General features: G+C 41.4%; 1 protein-coding gene across 1 annotated transcript; it reads left to right on the top strand.

Moving 5' to 3' along the window:
• Positions 1 to 4,095: 4,095 nt before the first annotated feature.
• REXO2 (RNA exonuclease 2) lies at positions 4,096 to 15,038 on the top strand. The gene is made up of 7 exons (XM_019753342.2): positions 4,096 to 4,308; positions 5,224 to 5,307; positions 9,047 to 9,124; positions 9,709 to 9,820; positions 11,131 to 11,239; positions 12,622 to 12,675; positions 14,611 to 15,038. Exons 1-7 carry the CDS (start codon positions 4,162 to 4,164, stop codon positions 14,738 to 14,740), a joined length of 714 nt encoding a protein of 237 aa, XP_019608901.1. The 5' UTR covers positions 4,096 to 4,161; the 3' UTR covers positions 14,741 to 15,038.
• The last annotated feature ends 6,695 nt before the right edge of the window (positions 15,039 to 21,733 follow it).

The following is a 21,733-nucleotide window of genomic DNA, read 5'->3' as shown; positions in this document are numbered from 1 at the left end:
ATCTACCTGGGATAGTCTTCGCCATAATATCTGTTGGCAAAGTTCTCTTCTTTAAGGTCTAATCCAATTTCCCCCATGCTCCTGTATCTCTTTAGTCAAAATGAATCCCTTTCTCCTATATTCTTATAGCACTCTATAATTCTTTAAAGCATTGGCCCAATCTCCTTTGTATTAAATTTTGTATCTCCTGGTTTGCTTACAGAAATAAATGAGCATCTATTATATAAGGTATTAGATATTCTATGTTTTAATTTAATCATCCTAGAACCCATTTTATAGATGGAAAAATTAAGGCAATTTCTTATCTTCAAAAGAAACGACTCTAAACCCAATATGAACCTTTAATATTTTAAATGCCTATAGTGTCTGGTCTAATAAATATCAGCTTAATAAATGTACTTTTATTTTGGCGTTCTAGCACAGTGATTAAATACACACTAAGTGTTCAGCAAATGTTTGTTGAAACGAATTGAGATAAAATGCAATTCAAATTTCATGAAAACCTTTAGGGTGCCCATTTTGTACAAGGTGCATTTTGAAGATTATGTTTGGCTTGTATTTTTACCTTGTATTTTTTTTTATAGTGATAGATAGTAAAGGCAAAAGATTTATCATCCTTTATTTCTCCCCAGACCACTAGACAAAGGTAAACAGCATTTATCTGGTATCGGTAGTAAACCTGATGCCAACATTTCTCAAGACAAAGTTCCACAAAGGAGGAAAAGAAGAGGTATTATCATCAACCAGTAAGTCTTCATGAGGTGGCTACTATCTATTTAAAAATGCTTTATAAACTGTAGGGCAGTTTACAGTTGTGAGATAGTCTCATTACTTTGGTGACTACTAACTAGTACTGCTACAGTTACTACATGGCTCTGTGCTAGTGCTATAAAAGTATAAAAATAACTATATTCTGGAAATTAAAGTCTAGTTTAATAGGCTGGGGGTAAAGCATATAGCTAAAGCTCACTAGGAACATAATTGTAATATTGTTAGGTTTATGAACTCTGTAACCAGTAATACGAGGAACCAGGGCCTCTCCTAAGTGGAAGCAGAGAAGGATTTTTAAAAAATAGGGTTTGGGATGATTCTAAAGGGGACCCAGGGGAAGTGAGGGTTACCTCTGGACTGATTATCATAGACATCTTTGTTCAAGAGGTAGGAGGAACAGAGCAGGGCTGGGGAATGTCCTGGTAAGAAAGCAGCAATAAAAACATAAAATTAAAGTCCATGTAAACATTCATGATGGCCAAACGGTGGAAACAACCCAATTGTCCATCAACTGAAGAATAAACAAGATGTGGTACACACACACACACACACACACACACACACACACACACACACACCACGAATATAATTCAGCCTTGAAAAGCAAGGAAATTCTGACAATTCCTACACGTGCATGAATTTTGAGGACATTATGATAAGTGAAATAAGCCGGACACAAAAGGACAAATACTGTATGATTTCACTTATATGAAGTACTTAGCATAGTCAGATTTAAAAGGACAGAAAGTAGAATGATGGAGGCTCAGGGCTGGGAGATGGGTGGGTAGAAATGGGAAGTTAGTGTTTAATGGACATGGAGCTTCAGTTTGGGAAAATCAAAAAGTTCTGGAGATGGAAAATGGTGATCGTTGTACAACATTGTGTGCGTAACTACTTAAAAAATGATTAATATGGGACATTTTATGTTATGTATATTTTACCACAATTTAAAAAATGAAAGTATGTGAACCTAAAACTGCTCGATAAATAGTCGATTTTAAAATGTATTAAAAAAAAGAATGTAAAAAACAGTAGTGATCGCTCAATAAGGGTGGGTTAGAAACCTACCCTTATAAGGGTTCCTGTTACAAACATTGTCATAGATTCTGTTAGAAACATAATCTGATTACCAGCAGTATTGAGAAGCTGACTCAGGGTCCTGTTTCCTTAGAAACTACAAAGTTAAGATAAATGTGGAATGCTGAGTCTAAAAACCTTTGATCTGAATCTTGGTCCCTGGGTTGGAAATAGAGACAGCTTCTCTCTGTCCAAGTGACCTACGTGGCTTAGATTCTGTAAATAAGAGATGGTCCATGCTCACTGAAATAACACCAAACAGCAACGTTTCTCATAGTCTGTGATTTTTAAAGAACAAGATTTCTTGGTCCTATACCCTTGATGTTAATTAACAAAAGCAGTTTTTATAGGTTCATAACAACTTGAAAAGCAAAGTCTCTTAGCAGAGTGGTGTAGCCTCAAGATAAATTCTGTTGAGAAAGGAAAAGGGAAAGAAATGATTGAGTCCACTGTGGCACAAGGCTGCTTTCAGATTCTAGGGCCCATTTTCTTGTGTCTGTCCTCACTCTTATTTATACAGTTTAGATTTGTTAATCAGGTGCATACATTGCTCTGCTTTGGGACATTAATATCGAAGATTACCAATCTAATGATATTACACACAAAAACCAATAAACTGTAAATCTCCGTACACTATAACACCATTCACCTAAAATATCTTCATATGTATCATGAAAATACATTACTATGAAAACTGAAGTTTTAAAAATTTACACACATAATTTTAACTACCCAATATTTTAAAATTGTGATAGTAAATTTTCAGGATATAAATTCTTAAATGTAAATGTAAATACCATTTTGTAAGTTAAATTGTAATCCAATCAATGTTCCAGTAGGAACTTTGAAAACAAAAGTTCTTTGAAAATTTAAATAAGTAATAATACTTTAGGAGGAGAATAAAAAGCCTGATTGATAAATTTATATACTTTTACTTTCTATGCATGAAGTTTAAAACTAAGAAAAAACTAAAGAAGAAATGTGGACTATTTCTTATAAAGGAAGGCTACAAATGAATAAAAAGCTACAGCAAAACAATGTGACTCATCAGGCAATGCAGTTACAATATACACACATTCTGCATCAAGAAAGTGTTTATACTGTATATATAATCTGTGCACGCGATTTGATGACCCTTCAAAGAGAGTTTCTCTGCTCCTGGGCTGGTGGTGGGTTGAGTGCAACAAAGGTGAAATCCACTGCACCTCACTATTCCTACAGCTCTGACTGGGCAACAAACTTTCTTTCACAAAATCCGTTCACCAGGTATGAATTACTATGCGATGGACCACGAGCTCTGTCATTAGAGGCAATATGACTTTCAGAAAAATATACAGAATATAAAATTCCAGGCTGAAACCAATGTTTGATACAAAGTCTCACTCTGCACAAAAACTTGCTACTGAATAGCCAGGATTTAAGAGACTTGAAAGGTCCTGTTGGTGGCCATCATTACTCTTGGAAATGATGGATTAAACATAGTTTGATCAAAGACAAAACATATTACAGAACGGACAGAACTGTTTTTAGTTCATTTTGATTTAATTTGCTGCCTGGATTCCTTATACAAGGACAGGATTTAACTGGGAGAACTTGTAGGGTGGAACAGGAAGTCATTACCGTTGACACCCAACAGCTGAACTGAAACACAGACAACATCCCACCCTAAGAAATAAGAAGTAACCAACCGTTTGCCAGTGAAGGAAAGTCACTTCAACACTTAATGCGTCCCAAGTGATCTCTCAGACAAGATCTCATTTAAGGATTTCTAAAGGATTTGATGATAGTATAATTGGCCTGCAGGCCTGAAAAAGCATGCCGCGCTGCTGTCTCATGTAAATTAGAAAAATACCAAGTGTGTGGAGTGGAGGAGCAGGTTAGTAAAAAGAGGAGGGGCGAGGGACGAAAAGAAGGAAAGATATAGTTGAAAAAAACCAAAAATCGAAAACTAGTTTTTTCTCTACCAATATAAGAGAGTTCTTTCACTACGAGGCAGTTTGCAACTAATGCAAACTCTGGAAATAACTTTCTAAAACGAATAAACTTAGTTCTGAAAAACCTGCGCGTCCAATAACATCCGAAAACACGTGGCGGGGGTGGGGAAATCGGTGGCAATACCGGGTGAGACTCTAAGTCCCATCATCCTATTCGGTAGTTAAGCTGGGCTGTTCAGGGCGAATCGGCGCACTGGATGCTGGGACTTGTGGTTTTGGCTCCTGAGCTTTCCCACCGGGTTTGCGACGTTTAGCGACCATCGCGCCTGCGCCAACGCCGGCTGAGAGGCTGGGGCAGTGGCGAGGCTCGTACCGGGTGATGTTAGGCGGCTCCCTGCGCTCCAGGCTGTTGCGAGGTGTGGGTGGGTGTCGCGAGCAGTTCGCGGCGCGGGGTATCCGCGAAGGTGGCGCAGCCATGGCAGCTGGGGAGAGCATGGCTCAGCGGATGGTCTGGGTGGACCTGGAGGTGAGTGAGGTCGGTGTTGGGGTGAGGGGAGGTGAGTGAGGTTTCCGGGAAGAGCGGCGGGTGTCTGGGTCTCAGGTGTGACAGGTGAGAGCCGCCCGGTGTGGGCAAGTCGGGGCGGGAGTGCTGCGGGTGTTGGGACTGTGCTGTACTACAGGGTTTCTTTTCAAAAGGGAGGAGTCATCCATATGAGTTCCTCCCATCCTCCAACTCTGCCCATATGTGGACCTCCCTAATTTTCTCGTCTCTTTGGGCTTAGGGTTACAGGGTGGGGGTGGGGACAAAGGCTCTGCTAGACCCCACTTCCCCAGCCTTACAGGACCCTGGCTAGGTTGTGGGAGCTAGACGGGACTCCGGAGATGACTCAGCCTTACTCCTAGTTCCATAGACGAGAAAACTGAGGCCAAGAAAGAGAATTCAGCTCATTCAAGGTCATGCTGTCAGTGAGCATCTGAGTTGGGACTAGAACCCAGTTCTGTACCCTTTAGGTTTTCCATACTCATGTCAAGGACTCCCCTCTTTCTTGAGCCTCAGTAGCATCATATAGGAAATGGAGATAATGCCAGTACTTTCTATATTTGACTGTGATGAAGATCAAGTGGATACTTAGTATGAAAATTTGTAAACTCTGAAGAGATGTAGTGGTGTTAGTTATCTAACTCTTCCAAAATTGAATGCTGTTAGCACTCAGTTTTACTTTGCATCGTTCTAGAGTTGCATCAGGGTGCCTGACAGATAGCAGGTCTTTGGTGAGTGCTTATTGAATAAATGACTAATGTTGAGTACCTTGAGGGCTTTTCTATCATGCCTGTGGGATAGAAACTGAATACGCTTGAGGGAATGTCTGTTAAATAGACTTTGGTAAAATAGGCCAGAAAGATGGTTTTGTGTGTGTTTTATATTTATTTTTTATTGCAGATGACAGGATTGGACATTGAGAAGGACCAGATTATTGAGATGGCTTGTCTGATAACTGATTCTGATCTCAACATTTTGGCTGAAGTAGGTGGTGCCCTGTAATACAATCATATTGTTTAGAGTGTATTGGAAATATAAAGATCGTTTTTCCTCATCTCTTTATTTGAAAAATAAGAAAACTGAGGTCCGTGTTGATTAAAGTACAAAGTAATGTGTCAGATTGTGGTAGGGTTTGTACAAGAACCAAAGTAATCCAACTCACAGTCTAGTTATTTTTCAATAAGCCATATCCAAAATTACAGAAACATAAATGCTATCATTTACTGAGCGCTTACTGTGTGCCAGGCACAGCTCTAAGTGCTTTACATGTGTTCACTCTTACTCCTCACAATGACTATAAGACACGTACTGTTATACTCATTATATAGAGGAGGACATTTTGGAACAGAGATGTTGGGTAATTTTCCCAAGGCCACCTGACTAGTTATTAGGGGAGCCAGGAGTTTAACCCAGGCAGTCTGAGTAAAGTGCCCCTAACCAATAAGGCAACTAACTATATGGTCCCATCAGGACTCATGCTGAAGTTGACATCTTTCTATCGTAACCTTAATTTTAACTCAACTCCTTATATCCAGCTTTTATTTTTTCAACTAGGACATGTGATTCTTCTAGATCTGTATTAAGATTTCAGAAATTCTGTTGATACAGAATCATAAAATATCCTCTTGTTGACATATTGGGCATGGTTAAAGTTTTAACATGCTGCTTTTTAACTGAAACATTAAGCACATAAAATAAAATAAAGCACACCTGTTGCCTTTTGGCCACTCAAAATATTTAATAAGTATGTGACAGCATCTGATTGGTTGAGGGTGAAATTCCTGGCCTTGAATAACTGTGTCATTATTTTCAGCAGTATTCAGAGTCAGTGAAAAACTGGAATAGGAACACAAGCAGGGGTGTCTGTGGGAAAGACAGTCTTGTTAAAATAAGCTCCCAGAGGGTAGGCTTGATGTGTTACTGGCACTGGATAAATTTCATATATCTATAGTTAAAACTTCACTTATTTTCCTGGGTAGGTAAAAGATGGGAAAAGGCATTTATAGATGAATTGCTATTAATACTTTATTGGAGTACCAGGCATATGTCTTGGAACCTCCTGATACATCAGCTGGAGGACAATCATGAGACTGTATTTCTCGTTATAACAACTAGCTTCTTAAAAAACTTTACATAAATAAAGCCCTAAGTTTTAGGTTTGGTTGTTTTTTTTCCTGTCACTTGGAATTTACTAAAGATGAATAGTGAAGAGAAGTGTCTTTATTTTACCAGCCCAGCTTACCCTTGGCTGAAGAAGACTTTTTCCCTTAGACTGTTGATATAATGTGAAAGAAATACTGACAGTTTAATGGACCAGTTAGTTGATATGTGCCCTGAGGAAATTTGGGTCTGTATTCACCAGCTGTAGGTGAGTGCGACATTTGTAAATAGACTCAGTCAGATGAGGATAAGGATGTTAAAAAAAAAAAAAAAAAAATGCTTGGGCTGTTGGCACTTAAGTGTCAGTGGAAAACAAGTTTTATTCTTGTGTATGAGTTTGAGGGAAAATGTTTTATGCTGGTAGAACAAGAAACATCCTATCCTGAAAATTTTTCTGTGGGTAGCTTAGTGTGCCAAACTGGGATCTAGAGTAAGTTATATAGCCTTAGATTGATAGTAGTTCGCTTTTTCCACTCTAGTTAGAACTTTTTCATGAGGTTATGGTTGTTTAAAGCATATGTTATCAGAGCAAATTTTTTGCTTCATGGAGGTTGCCATTACAGTTTTCATGTTTGGTTAAAACTCCTTGTTAGTTGTAGGACGTCAGGCACAGTTTAGTCAAATTCTAGCCATTCCTCTCAATGATTGCAAACTATTTTTACTACCTTAGTAGTAATAATACCTTGGGTTTATAGTACTTGTAGAGAGTTCAAAGAGCTTTCACATCTATAATTTCTTTTATCTTGTTAACATCCCTTTGAGGGAAGGGGGCAGTTTATTTTCTCCATTGTACAGATGGTGACTTGCTTTAATGTCACAAGTCGGTCTTCTGTTACTGCTAGGACTCCATCCAAGAGATGCACAGTTGAATGTTCTACTAAATGGAGCTTAGTATTTGAGAACTTTTTTTCAGATGTCACCAATTACCTTTTTAATTCTTTAGTATAAAAATATTGTTAAAATTAAACAGTATAACTTTATCCAAAATATATGTATAGTAAGCTCTTGGTTTTTCGACCTGTTCTCCTGCTCCATCCTACTCCCCAAAGTTTTTATGTATTTTCTTGGTAATTTGTATGCATATATAAATGTATTTTTTTAAAACAAGGGTAAGGGAAATCATGTGTATATGAGGTTTGGCAATTAAGTTTGTGAATTTGTCACCGTGCGCTTACACTGGCAGCACTGTACAAACAGCTCAGTGAAGTTTCATAACCTTGGTATATCAGTGTCTCACAGCTGTGTTCCTGTCGACATGTGCTGGTGTCTTGCTGAGTAGTGTTTATTTATTGTTGCCATCGCGATAATGTTTTTGTGTGCCATCGTGAGAATGTCTGAGTTTGAATTAGAGCAACGAACAAACATTTAATTTCTTGATAAGCTTGGCAAGAATGGAAGTGAAATCAGGGACCTGTTAGTCCAAGTTTATGGGGATAAAGCCATGAAGAAAATGGCAGTGTACAAGTGGATTAAACTTTTTTTTGAGCGGAGAGCAGGCATCACTGATGGAGAGGTCACGGTGGCCAGTAACGAGCAGAACTGATGAAAACATTGCAAAACGTCATTGAATTGTGTGTCAAAATCATTGGCTGACTGTGAGAAGCATAGCAGACCAAGAAAACATCGATAGAGAAACAGTTAGGAAAGTCTTAACTGAAAATCTTGGCATGAGAAAGGTGTGTACAAAAATGGTCCCAAAGGAGCTCTTGCATCACGACAATGCACCAGCTCAAATTGCACTGTCTGTGAGGGAGTTTTTAGCCAGTAAATAAGTAACTGTATTGGAACACCCTCCCTACTCTCCTGATCTGGCCCCCAATGACTTCTTTATTTACTTGAAAGTAAAGGAAATATTGAAAGGAAGACATTTTGATGACATTCAGGACAGCAAGGGTAATACAACAGTTCTGATGGCCATTCCAGAGAAAGAGTTCTAAAATTGCTTTGAAGAGTGAACTAGGTGCTGACGTCTGTGCATAGCTTCCCAAGGGGAGTACTTTGAAGGTGACCGTAGTGATATTCAGTATGGTATGTAGCACTGTTTCTAGGATGAGTTCACAAACTTAATTGGCAGACCTCATACACTGTTCTGCAATCTACTTTTTTTACTTGGCAAGATAGACACTTCAAAATGAACTCATCATCAGGGGTTGGCAAACTTTTTCAAAAAACAGCAAGTATTAAATATTAGGCTGAGTGCCCCATACCTCTCTGTTACATATATGTTTGTTTTATAGCCCTTTACTAATGTGAAAATCATTCTTAGCTTGCTGGCAATAAAACAGAAAAAGCCACAGGTGGGCTGTAGTTTGGTGACCCTTGATAGATACCTATTTCCTCTATTAATAACCATTTCAGTTTTCAGGTGTGTGTGTTCATTTGTTCTTTTTTACCATCATAAACATGCTAGATGAATGAAGACCACTTCTAGAGTTAATAAAATGCCCTCATCTCTTACTTTCTCTGGTATAAATATTTGATCCCTAAAGCAGCTTAAACTTTACCTCAGAAACCCAGGTTATCCCTGTTATTCTGCTTGACTAATGGCTTTTCCCATCCACAGGGTCCTAACTTGATTATCAAACAGCCAGATGAGTTACTGGACGGCATGTCAGATTGGTGTAAGGAGCATCATGGGAAGGTAACATTACCAAATAACAGGATTGCTGCTTTGGGGATCAGTAACAACACCTGAATCCTATACCATTGTTGGAGGTATTTTAAAAAGGGTTAGAGGAAGATTGCTTGGCAAACCTGGGAAACTGCTTGCTTGTTACTTTTCATCTTTGGGACCTCTTGAGATCATCTTCTCCTGAATGTCCTCTTTTTTCCTCTCCTACATTCAGTCTGTCACGAATGCATTGAGGATTTCAAGTATTGCTCAAGTCAGTCTTTTGGATAAGATTAGACATCAACTTTGAGAAAAGGGCAAATGCTGCTCTCCTGTTAATAGTTGTTTCCTCCCAGAGATTATATCCTTGGACTATGAGCACCATCTTTTTTGACTGTGTGGAAATGCGTTCAGGAACCTAGATTATTTGACTTGGATTCTTTTAAGAAAAAAAATTGGTGCAATGATGGCAGTTTCTATTTGAACTTGGGCTTTATAAATGGTTCATTTGTGGTTATTATTTGCCCATTTTTAGAAGTGAAGTTTCATTTCTGGATGCCTTTGAAAACTGACTTCATGTGTTTCTGGTGGGGGCTGGGAATTCTCTCTTGCAGTCTGGTCTAACCAAAGCAGTGAAGGAGAGTACAATGACATTGCAGCAGGCAGAGTATGAATTTCTGTCCTTTGTACGACAGCAGACTCCTCCGGGGCTCTGTCCACTGGCAGGTAAAATCCAATCCTACATATACCTTGTAGATAGTCTTCCATTGTAGTGGTTCAAGAGACTGCTGTTCCAGAAAGCTCAATCAAGACCATCATATCTTCCACTTAACCCTGATTTGGATTATTCGTCTTACTTTTGAGTTCAGGTGACCTAGTATAACTTACATATGAATGTTGGGAAAATGCCCCGAAACCCAACATGAGATCTGGGGTGCTCAGACCAACTCAATAAAATTTTTCCTCATATTTTTATTATGGAGATTTTTCAGATGTACAGAAAAGTCGGGTTTAGTAATTGTTAACCTTGTGCCATGTTTGTTTTACCTATTTTCTGTTGGATATTTGAAAGTAAATTGCAGGCATTATGATACTTCATTCCTGAATACTTCATCAAGCATTTCCTAAGAATAAGGACATTTTCTTATGTAACCACAATATCATTATCCTATTGAAGATAATTAAAAATAATTCAGTAACATCAGCTGATACCCAGTCCACATCCAAAAATGTCTAATTGTTTTTGAACCAGGACTCAATCAAGGCTTATGCATTTCATTTGGTTATTATGTCTCTTTAAGTATAATCTAAAATAAAAGGTCCACCTGTATTTTTTTACTTTGTGACACTGAGTTTTTAAAGCAACCAAGCCAGTTCTACTAGAATTTTGAAAGCACTGCCATATGTCAGAGGGAAGTTAATGTTCTATGGAGGTGTATTTGTATTTGTATATGAAAATTGATGTAGTAACTGACACTTTCTTTAAACATTCATTTAAAAAGTTTTGACATTAAGTACTAGAACATATATTGTATAAATTTACCCTCTAGCCTTGTAGCCTGTAGATGTCTATTTTAAAGTTCAAATTTAAATTTTAGTGTTTATAATATTGTATGGCAAGATGAATATGGATATAATTTGTTAAAACTGGAATGTAAATAAAGGTTTATCAACTTATGTGATTCAGTTAAATTTTTAGTGCTAGTGGCGTGGATTTTGTGACACTGGGAGAAAATTTGCACATCTGGTACGATATGAAAAAGTAACCAATAGATTTGTGCATTATTTTAAGTATTTGGAATGATAGCTTTATCTTTTTTGTCCAGAGAGAGACCGTGTACAAATTTATTATGAGCTAAACCAACGAAATACTCAGAATTTGCACTTATCAGATGCACTCAAACCTGACATGCTTTTAGGATATGTTTGAATTTTAAAAAAAAATCATCTCCATTTCAAATACAGTTTGTGAATTTTTATATCCTGTTGTATACTACTAGAAATGCACAGATGCGGTATACTTCGTGTCTTTCTAGGAAATTCAGTTCATGCAGATAAGAAGTTTCTTGACAAATACATGCCCCAGTTCATGAAACATCTTCATTATAGAATAATTGATGTGAGCACTGTTAAAGAGCTGTGCAGGTAAGGGCTATATTTAGGAACCATTAAATTGTCTCATTTAGCATGTTTTAGTTGAGAATTTGTGGAAAGTAGTTGAATAGAGCTGTAGATCGGAGACTGCCAAGTGGGTGTATCACTTCCTCATCCCTTACTTGCTTGGACAGGACCTTAATTTATTCTGGACTAGTAAGAGTTGGGGGAAACAATGTCAAAATCTTCCACATAAATTTCATTAATCCAGAAAATTTATTGAACACCCATTCTGTGCCACGTGTTGGTTTATGGGCTAGGAACATATAGATGAAAAGCCCTTACATAGCTTAGAATTTAGTGAGTTGACAGATGTGTAAAAAAGCACACCCTAAAAACATACTGTGTAATGACTTCTGTAATGGGACTGTGCAACCAGAATATTGAGGGCACAAGAGAAGAAGTGAAGGCAATGGGAAACTACATAGAAAATAGCTTTTAAGTTGAGGTTTAAAGAAGAGTAGAAGTTTTCCAGATGAGGAGAGAGCATTTCAGAGCATGGGCAGAGGTGCAGAGATCTGAGGGAGCAGGAAGATAAGAGCAAAACATGTTCAGGGAATTACAAATAGTTTATTAATGCTGGAGTGCAGAGCATGAGGTTCGGAAAAGTAGGAGCTGAGGCCCAATTATGGACTTGTGTGCCATGCTAAGGAGATCGAAGTTTATCTTGTAAGACGTGGTGTTCTTTGAGAAGTTGAAATGGAGGTATGAGTGATATGATTAGACCATTCTGATTAGAAGGTGGCAAGAAAAGAGGTAGGGAGATAAGAAAGAGACTTGTTTCATGGAGAGAGAAGAATGAACTAGGGAAAAGGCAGCTGGGTGGTAGGGAAGGGAATGGAGTTAAAGTCTTTGAGAAAGTCAGTTGACTGGCACTGAATGCTTGAATCGGGGAAGTGAGGAAAAGGAACAGGTATAAAGAGCTTCTAGCATTTTTAATTTGGGCAGTCAGGCTAGATGATGGAACTGTTTGAAGATAAGGGGAAAATAAGAGAAAGTAGATGATAGGTGGGGGAAGGAAGGGAGGTGTTGAAGATGATAAGAATGGTTTTGTATAGCTGAATTAAAAGTGTCTGGTGGGTTTTTAGGTGGAGATGTCTCCAGCAGGCAGTTGAATACCCATGACAGAAACTCGGGGGACGGCTGGGCTGGACTTAACAGATTCAGGAACCTTACACATTGATGAGCTTGCCCAAAGAGAGTATATAGAATGAAGAGAAGAGAAGGGTGGAAGGTAGAGGCCTAGGCAAGGAGGCAACTTGATAGTCACAACCCAGATACCTTTTTCAGTATTAATAAATTACTGGAAGGAGGTAGTTATTCAGTGTATTTGATACACTTTCCTTTGAGAGTTCCATTTTTGCTGTGTATAGACGCTGGTATCCAGAAGAATATGAATTTGCACCAAAGAAGGCTGCTTCTCACAGGTAAGTCTGGGTCCTTTCAAGTACTTGACAGTCTTACATCTCACTGCTTGAAATAATGTCTCTACTCCACTCTTTTTCCTTGGGGGAAAAATAAAGGAGAACTAGTGTAAAGATAACTTTCTTTTGCTAAGATTATCAGAAATTTCAGTCAAGATTCTAGCATTCCATTTTGAGATATGTAGGGTCTTATGCCTTTGCTGCAGTTTTAAAGCTTTTAGATAACTTAGTTTGTAGGTATGTGAAACTGTCTAATTTTTCTGGTAATGAGCAGTATTAATTTTCTTCCCAGCAAGAATATGGACTTTTAAAATTAGAACACTTTGTGTATAGTTGTATATACAGTTAGCCTAACTTTACAACATTTTAGCTTTTCAGATCATTTCATTTATGTTTGCAACTTTAGGTACAAGTACAAGGACTTTAAAGATCTTATGCATTTAGTGTCCTCTTTTTCTTTTTGATAGTCTCATCTTTCAGGAGGACCATAAAACCTGAGGGGAGATTTAGCAGCTGGCTTCTAAGGGCAGCATTTGGTTCATCCATTTGGCTCCTACTGTGTGCCAGGCACAGTTCTAGGCAAACACAGAAAGAACAAGACCCTGCTTTAAAGAGGCTGGCATTCTTATGTGTGTTTTTTTGTTTGTTTGTTTTTTTGTTTTTAATTGGACCTACATGGACTACAGTAATGAACAGCTAGGATATCTTACCTGAAACAATTGGAGCTTAGTGTGTTTTGGATTTCAGAATTTTTCAGGTTTTAGAAGGTAATAGCTCATCTGTGGAAATATATCATTATGCAATACTCCTAATGAGGTCTGAGGAAGTACCCTGTAATCAAACACATTGCTATTTTCCCAGTGAAATGTACGGATATTCACACAGAATGGCATTCCTAATGACTATAAATAGCCTCACATCAAAATTGGTCAGGTTTTGACACATAATGTCTTAGTAGTAAAAGTACTTTGGGTTTTCAAATCTTTTGTTGATTTCAGTATTGTAGATTGGATGTTGTGTATCTTAATTTAGCCACAGGCTGTATTTTGGACAATTTCAGCTCTCTATCATATATCCAAGATCTGGGAAGAAAGCACAATTGTTGCCTTACCACAGAAATAACTCATAAAATTCTTACACTAAAGTTTGTGCAGTTTATTCTCTAGAAGAGGCCCTTAGCCCATCATTCAGAACTTATTGCTTTACATGCACATTGTTCTAATAATCTTGGTTACCTGATTTCTCAGACTACAACAGATGAGAAACAGCATGTTGGAAGAGAAGAAAGGCTGTTAGATGGAGGCAGGCTGCCACTGATTATAGCACAAATCATCACGAGCTAGGAGGTAGATCCTCTTTTATGGTTAGGTACGGTCTGATAATTGATGTTTATTATGATGACTGAATCATGAGTTACAATATATTGAGTATGTCAATATATTGTGTGCAGGGATGTCATTAAATATTGCAGTTTCCCAAACTGTGTTCCATGAGCTGTTAATAAGTTTTCCACAGATGTGGTCGATTAAGTTTTAGAAATACTTTTATATAGTACAACCTCCTCTTGGGAATTCACAATACACATTAGTACATTAAATGCTTTACAAAGTACTTCAAAAACTACATGTATAATCTAGTCTTTCCTGAACTTATTTGATCCTGGAGTTCTTTTTTTTCCGTGGAACACCTCACCATCTTATAGAACAGTTTGGGGAAATTTAATCTGTTATATAGTAGAATTTTTTTTTCTATCAAACGTTTTTTAACAAACAAAGCACTTAAACTTGCTTTACTGAAATGTTCCAGTTCTTGATGTCAGATAGTGCCATTTACAGTAATACCTGTTCTTAAGTTATTTGTAAAAAGTTGTGCTTTGTAAAATGATGATTGTCTTTTATTTTGGGGCATTACAATTCAGTATAGTATGTTTACTTGTAGGGCACTTGATGACATTAGCGAAAGCATCAAAGAACTTCAGTTTTACCGAAATAACATCTTCAAGAAAAAAACAGATGAAAAGAAGAGGAAAATTATAGAAAATGGGGAAAATGAGAAGACTGTGAGTTGATGCCAGTTCTTGTGCTGCCACCACATAGTTCTCTGGAAGCAGCTTCTCATGGGTTTTCTGTTCACACTGATTGCTTGGCAGAGCACCTTCTTTCAGTTAATTCGCACCGCCAGATTATTGAAGCAGATAGCACCTGAAATATTATTTTTCTCCTGACATTCTGTTTTCATTTATGACACAGCAGCTCATTTGTAAGTACCAGGTCATGTCCATTCCTTGGTACATATCTGCATTTGCTTTTAGACCATTTCTTTTGTTTTTTTTAAAAATAATAAAGCTAGTTCTATTCAAATGCAAACCTTTTTGTACGATCTATTCTTTAGTAGTTTAATTATTACAAAATGATGGCTTTTTCTTTTTCAACTGGTATGACTAATGTTTAAATTCTCATAATGCCATGAGGAATGGTGTCATGCGAGAGACCCTGCTCGCTGCGCCATTTGTCGTGCGGGGCGGCCTGCGGGGTCTCTGGTCCCGCTCCCCACATAAGAACGCAGGATATGGTGAGGCCAAAAAGGAACACCCACGGAGCCATAGGTAGGGGAGTCATACCACTATGGTCTCACTGGAGGCTGGGCCCACCGGACACGCGACCTGCCGTCCGCCTTTCCACCAACCGACCGACCAACGACTCTCCTCCACTCTCTCGACTCTGTTCCTCTCTCTCGGCTCTCCTCTTCCGCTCTCTTCGGCTCTGCTCGGCTCTTCGGCAGTCCTCGGCTCTCCTCGGTAGCTGTAGCAGTTATACCAGCGGCCAATCGGCTAACCGGCCACAGCCGACGGCCATCCACCACCTGAGCCAGCACCCTTCCATGTGAGGCCGAGAGCCTGTAAACTACTTTCTGGGGCTCTGTCCCCACAAATGGATTAAATTTCTGATGTTAAACAGGAATTGAACTTGTTCTGTTTTGCTTAATAAGTCGAGAATAGAATAACTGTAGATAGATTCTGAGAAGCAAATTAGGGCTCACTGTTATAGTTATCGAATTAACAGAGCTCTGGAATAACTACTCTTTACTCATTCAAGAAATTCAAGTAAGCCATCAGACAGGAATTCTGTAGGTAATCACTAAGATTTATTGGTTAGGGGCGGCCGGCTAGCTCAGGTGGTTAGAGCGCGATGCTCATAACACCAGGGTTGCCGGTTCGATCCCCACATGGGCCTGTGAGCTGCGCCCTCTACAACTAGATTGAAACAACTACTTGACTTGGAGCTGATGGGTCATGGAAAAACACACACACACACACACACACACAAAATTTATTGGATAGATATGTACCAGGCCATCACTGTGCTAGGTTTATAGAACGTAAATAGGTGGCTGCCCTCGGTTTCCTGGTCAGTAAGTGTTTGAGAAAGGATTTCAGTTTGAATATCTTAACTAAGTTTACATACTTTAGAGACATTACTAAGGTGAGTCCTCAGTCAGAGGGTGCATGAGAATCACCTGTCTGTAGAACACATCTCATTCTGACAGATGCCTCCTTACGAAATCAGAGCTGGGAAAGGCCCACAGATGACCTGCCTTTGCTTGAGAACCATGGAAAGACTTGGCTGGTGATCTCAGATTACATTCCTAACTCAGTTATGGCCAGTATGTGAACATAGTGTGATTCTAATGTGAGAGTTACAGAAATCACTAGACTATCGATCAGAATTATCTCATAATTTCATTGATTAAGTTGTTTTACTGACAGCTTTATGAGTGGAGAGAGACTTTAGTGTGATTTTTTTCCAAATGTATAAATTAAGGCTCAAATTCACAAGTGTAGTGAGTGTGCATTGATGAAACGGGTCTGCTGACTTTTCTGACCAGTATTCTTTCTACTGTTCAGCATGGCATGGGTTTTAGCACTGTCCCAACGTCAGTGTTTTGGAAGACAGCATTGTGTAGTATAGGGTACTTGAGTCAAACTGGGTTCACGTCTGAGCTTCATGACTGTTGTGCAGGGCGTCATGCGGGGTCTCTGCTCCCGCTCCCTGCACAAGAACGCAGGATATGGCTAGGCCAAAAAGGAACACCCATGGAGCCATAGGTAGGGGAGTCATACCACTATATTCTCACTGGCAGCATCCACCTCTCTGCAATCCGCGCTTGCAGGCTCAGCCACCATCTTCTTGCTAGTCCCCATTTGCTGCTAGCATAGCCACAGCAGTTATATTAGTGGCCAATGGCTCACTGGTTACAGCTGACGGCCAACTAGCCACAGCTGATGGCCATCCAATCACAGTTGATGGCCATTTACTACTTGAGCCAGCACCCTTTAGCATGAGGCCAAGAGCCTGGAAACTGCTTTTTGGGGCTCTGTCCCCACAATGACATAGTGAGTGACTTTGGCAAGCTCAGTTTTTTGAGCCTCAGTTTCCTTATCTATAAGATGGTTCCTAACTCAAAGAATTGTTAGAAGTAAATTAAATACTACTCACACAGTTCTGAGCTCAGTGCCTGGCGCAGTGATAGCAAATGCATAATGATAATGGATTGCCTCAGTCCAGGATCTCTGGGAAAGGGTGCTATGAACAATTAGCTGCAATTGGTGGCGTTACCTTAAATCAGTGTTCACTTAATGCCTGTGGCTAATTGTATGATGCTGAGGACTGTGACACACTTCACTAACAGTGTGACCTTGATTGGCTTAGTGCTTCTCACTAAAATTGGGCACGATGGGCTTTGTCCTTACCTGGCTCTCAGGAAAGTTCTAGTGTAAGAATAGATATGAAAACACTGGGCTTGCAAAAGAGGCTCATAGGAAGCAGATACTACTATTTAATGCTGTAGGATTTCTCCCACACAGCTGGCCTGTTTTTCATCAGGTTAACTGTTTGAGCCCTACCATTTAGTTTTAAGACTTTTAACTCCTGGTGTTCATTTAAAATCTCATGTGAATGGCCAGCCTACTGATTGAATTTTGTTCTGTATCTTCGTGATGTAAGCACAGTTCTCTGTGACACCCAGTGTAGCATGTGTTCATTTTTAATGAAATAATTGGCAGCCTGTGATAAGCAAGTCTTGTCTGATGCAAGTCTGTATGAAGACACGATGGTTCAGTGATTAGTCCATTATTTATTAGTCTGCTTACAAATAAATATACTTTTAGTGCTGGTAACTATGATTTCACAGGAGATTCCTGAAGCTATGAAGTAATTTCTGTGAAATGAACTGCAATGCAAATTGGTTTAAATATAACTCCAGTCTTAAAAATGATCAGTATGTTTGTTTAGCAGAGCTTGCCATTCCAGTGCTCCTGGGGCTTTCCATTTGGTTGTTCTGTGTGGGCTGTAATTACCCGCAAGGATCATCCAGGTGTATTTCCCCTGCATTAACGCATCAGGTGAAAGAATCAGGACGACGATGATAGTCTCCAGGCAGTATTCCTTGGGTGCTCATTCATGATAATCCAGTCCTTGTACCCACTGTGTGGGTAAGAAAGGCACCCCCCCACTTTTTCAGTAGCTTAGCCATAGGAGGTAAGATACCTGTGTCTTCCCTTTTTAATAAGCCAGCTGACAAATTCATAGGGAAACTGGTAAGTTTCCTTGGACAGAACTAGTGTATTCTTAAAAAGTAAAGAATAGCTAGTCATAATGTTCAAGTCCAATTTTCTCATTAAATAAAATTTGACATATTGATTGCCTTGTGATAGTGCATGAAAATTCTAAGTACATACACTGCAGTGCCCTAAGATCTTGAAAAATTACTAAGCAGTAAGGGCAGTAGAAAATGAGTTGTTGCTGGGATAAGCCATCTGTAGCAGATTGATGAGGGCAAAAGTCATTGTAGTATTTATTATATTCTCTTACCTGTAGATGAGGCAAAAGCCATCTCTTGATATATGCTGTATTTCTCTTGTGGAAATTGATTTTAATTATTTGAGCAAAGCTTTCAATTTTATGGTGGTCTTTTTCTTTTTACTCTTTGACAACCCCCTGTGGGGACAGAGCCCCAGAAAGTAGTTTACAGGCTCTCGGCCTCACGTGGAAGGGTGCTGGCTCGGGTGGTGAATGGCCGTCGGCTGTGGCTGATTGGCCGTCGGCTGTGGCCGGTTAGCCTATTGGCCGCTGGTATAACTGCTGCGACTATGGAGGATTGCCGAGAAGCCGAGCAGAGCCGAGGAGAGCCGAGGAGAGCGGAAGAGGAGAGCCGAGAGAGAGGAACAGAGGAGAGAGTGGAGAAGAGTCGTCGGTCGGTCGGTTGGCGGAAAGGCGGACGGCAGGTCACGCGTCTGGTGGGCCCAGCCTCCAGTGAGACCATAGTGGTATGACTCCCCTACCTATGGCTCCGTGGGTGTTCCTTTTCGGCCTCACCATATCCTGCGTTCTTGTGTGGGGAACGGGAGCAGAGACCCCGCAGGCCGCCCCGCCTGAAAGATGGCGCGTTGAGAAGGCCTTCGCGCACGATAAATGGCGCAGCGAGCAGGGTCTCCCGCACGACAAATGGCGCAGCGAGCAGGGTATGGTACCGGCCGAAACTCACCGAAGGATGGTCGAGCAGTTTATGTGTACAAAAGTTCAGCTTCGGGAGGCCCGCGAGGAGCTACGCCGGGAGCGGGAGGCACGATCTGCCTGGGAGACTCAAGCCTCCAGCTGGCACATCACCCTCTTGGCCATGGACGGCGTTGCCTTCATTTTGGTGATCTGCTGCGGCCTTAAGCTCCGAGGGTTGTGGACATCTTCCGCGGAGGCCTCCACCCACTCAGACACCTGGCACGGTGAGCAAGATTCCGACCAGGTAGGAATGGCGTCTGACTCTGGGCAGGAGGACGTGTGGCCCCCACACAGTATATGGTGTTCGGTGGCCACTGTTCTCAGGAGTTGGACCCCCAAGGAGGGGTGGGAGGACATGGACGGCTCTCCGGCCAGTGTGGAGAGGGCCCTGCAGGCTCTGGCTGAGCGGTTGCCGGAGGAGGAGAGGGCTACACCTGGCCGCGTGGTCCGGATGTTCCTCACGGCCTTGAGTACACGGAAAATGGGCTTAATGAAGTGGCCCGGGTGCCGAACCAGGTGTCCCGGTTGGAAGCGCTGGAAGCCCGGGTCCGCCTGTTAGAACCGGGGCCCCAAGGTGGAGACTCTGAGGCAGAGGCGGAGGAAGCAAGTGGAGACAATGTAGCTCCCAACCCCCAAGTCCGGCCAATCTTAAAGCAAAGGGTAAAACGTGAGCAACCTTTGGGCCCTGGGGGCATTGCTGCTGGCAACCCAGCTGTGACTGAGTTCACAACCTACACCCCATACACTCCCACTGAGTTGCAGGAGCTGGGGAGGCAGTACAGACAGCGCCCTGGAGAGCCAGTCTCAGCTTGGCTATTACGTTTATGGGATGAGGGAGCAGACAGCATTCTCTGCTCCCCAGGCGAGATGGAAAAGCTAGCCTTCGTGACAGTGCATCCGTCCCTGTGATAAAGGTTACAGAACTGCCATAGGTTGGCCAACAACCAGGGCAACCATTCTCTAATGACGTGGCTCACGGCTGCGGTACGCACAGTATGGGGACAGGCTGGCGAGCTGCCAGACACTGTGAGTCAATGGCAGTCGTATACAGAACTTACGCAAATAATCCATGAAATGGGTATGAGACATGCTATTTTTAACCTCAACATGCAGGGCCCAGATGACGAGCTTTTAACAGCCAGCAGGAGAGATCTGGTTTTGGATACTGCACCTGCGAGTGCTTTTGGATCCTTGGTTGCTATTCCTACACCGTATGTAGGGCGGCGGATCCATGAAGTTACAACTGCCATGGCCACCCTAGGGGATGTTGAAAGCCGGAGGCGAAGGAAGTTAAGACAGGAGGTCCGCGCAGTTGAGACCTGGAAGCCCAAACCAAAGGTAAAGGGGCGAGGTCGCGGGCCTCAGAGAGTAACACGCGCACAGATGTGGCGTGATCTCGTGGCAGCAGGGGTCGATAGGAAAAAAATAGACCAACAACCCAATGCACTCCTGCTGGAACTTTGGAAACAGTTGCGTCCGGAACAACAATTCCGGAGAAACATAAAGGAAGAGTCTGGGAAAGCGCGACCCGTGTCCCTCCAGGACTTCATGCAGCCACTTGAGGCTGACCCCTTGCAGCTTGATTAGGGGTGGGGCCAAGGTACCCGGTCAGAGGGAACGAGCAGGGACCGGAGGCCCCACGTGGAACTGTCCATACATTGGTCCCCTTCGAATGTACAGAGGGTTTTGTCTCTAGTTGACACTGGCGCTGACTGCAGTCTCGTTTATGGGAACCCAGAACTGTTCCCTGGACCAGCAATCTGCATTGATGGCTACGGGGGAAAAACTGTGACTGTGAAAGCCGTTTCCTTACCACTGGGTATAGGAAGGCTTCCTCCTCGTACCTACAAGGTTTATGTCTCCCCCGTTCCAGAATATATTCTAGGGGTGGACGTGCTACATGGCCTCAGTTTACAGACGTCGGTAGGAGAGTTCTGTCTCCGGATCCGGGTGGTGAAAGCGGTGACACGCGGGCATGCTCACCACCCTCCTCAAGTGTTGCCACAGCCCTGGCGCGTGGTTACAGTGCGACAGTACCGCCTGCCAGGAGGACAGGAGGAGACTGGTTGTACAATATTGGAATTGGAAAAGGCACATATTGTGAGGCCAACGCACAGTCCCTTTAACTCTCCAGTATGGCCTGTCAAGAAGCCAGATGGGACCTGGCGAATGACTGTGGACTATAGGGAGTTAAATAAGGTGACGCCACCCTTGCACGCTGCAGTGCCTTCAATTCATGATTTAATGGATCGTCTGACTGTCCGCCTGGGGACATATCACTATGTAGTGGACTTGGCCAATGCTTTTTTCTCCATTGACATTGCACCCGAGTGTCAAGAGCAGTTTGCTTTTACGTGGGATGGGCGTCAGTGGACTTTTCAAGTCCTTCCGCAAGGATACTTGCACAGCCCCACTATCTGCCACGAGCTTGTGGCCCAGGATTTGGCACAGTGGGATCACCCATCCTCTGTGGCCTTGTTTCATTATGTTGATAACATTCTGTTAAC

Source organism: Rhinolophus sinicus, linkage group LG06 (genome assembly GCF_036562045.2).
Source record: "Rhinolophus sinicus isolate RSC01 linkage group LG06, ASM3656204v1, whole genome shotgun sequence".
NCBI lineage: Eukaryota > Metazoa > Chordata > Mammalia > Chiroptera > Rhinolophidae > Rhinolophus > Rhinolophus sinicus.
This window is presented reverse-complemented; position numbering and strand designations above follow the sequence as displayed.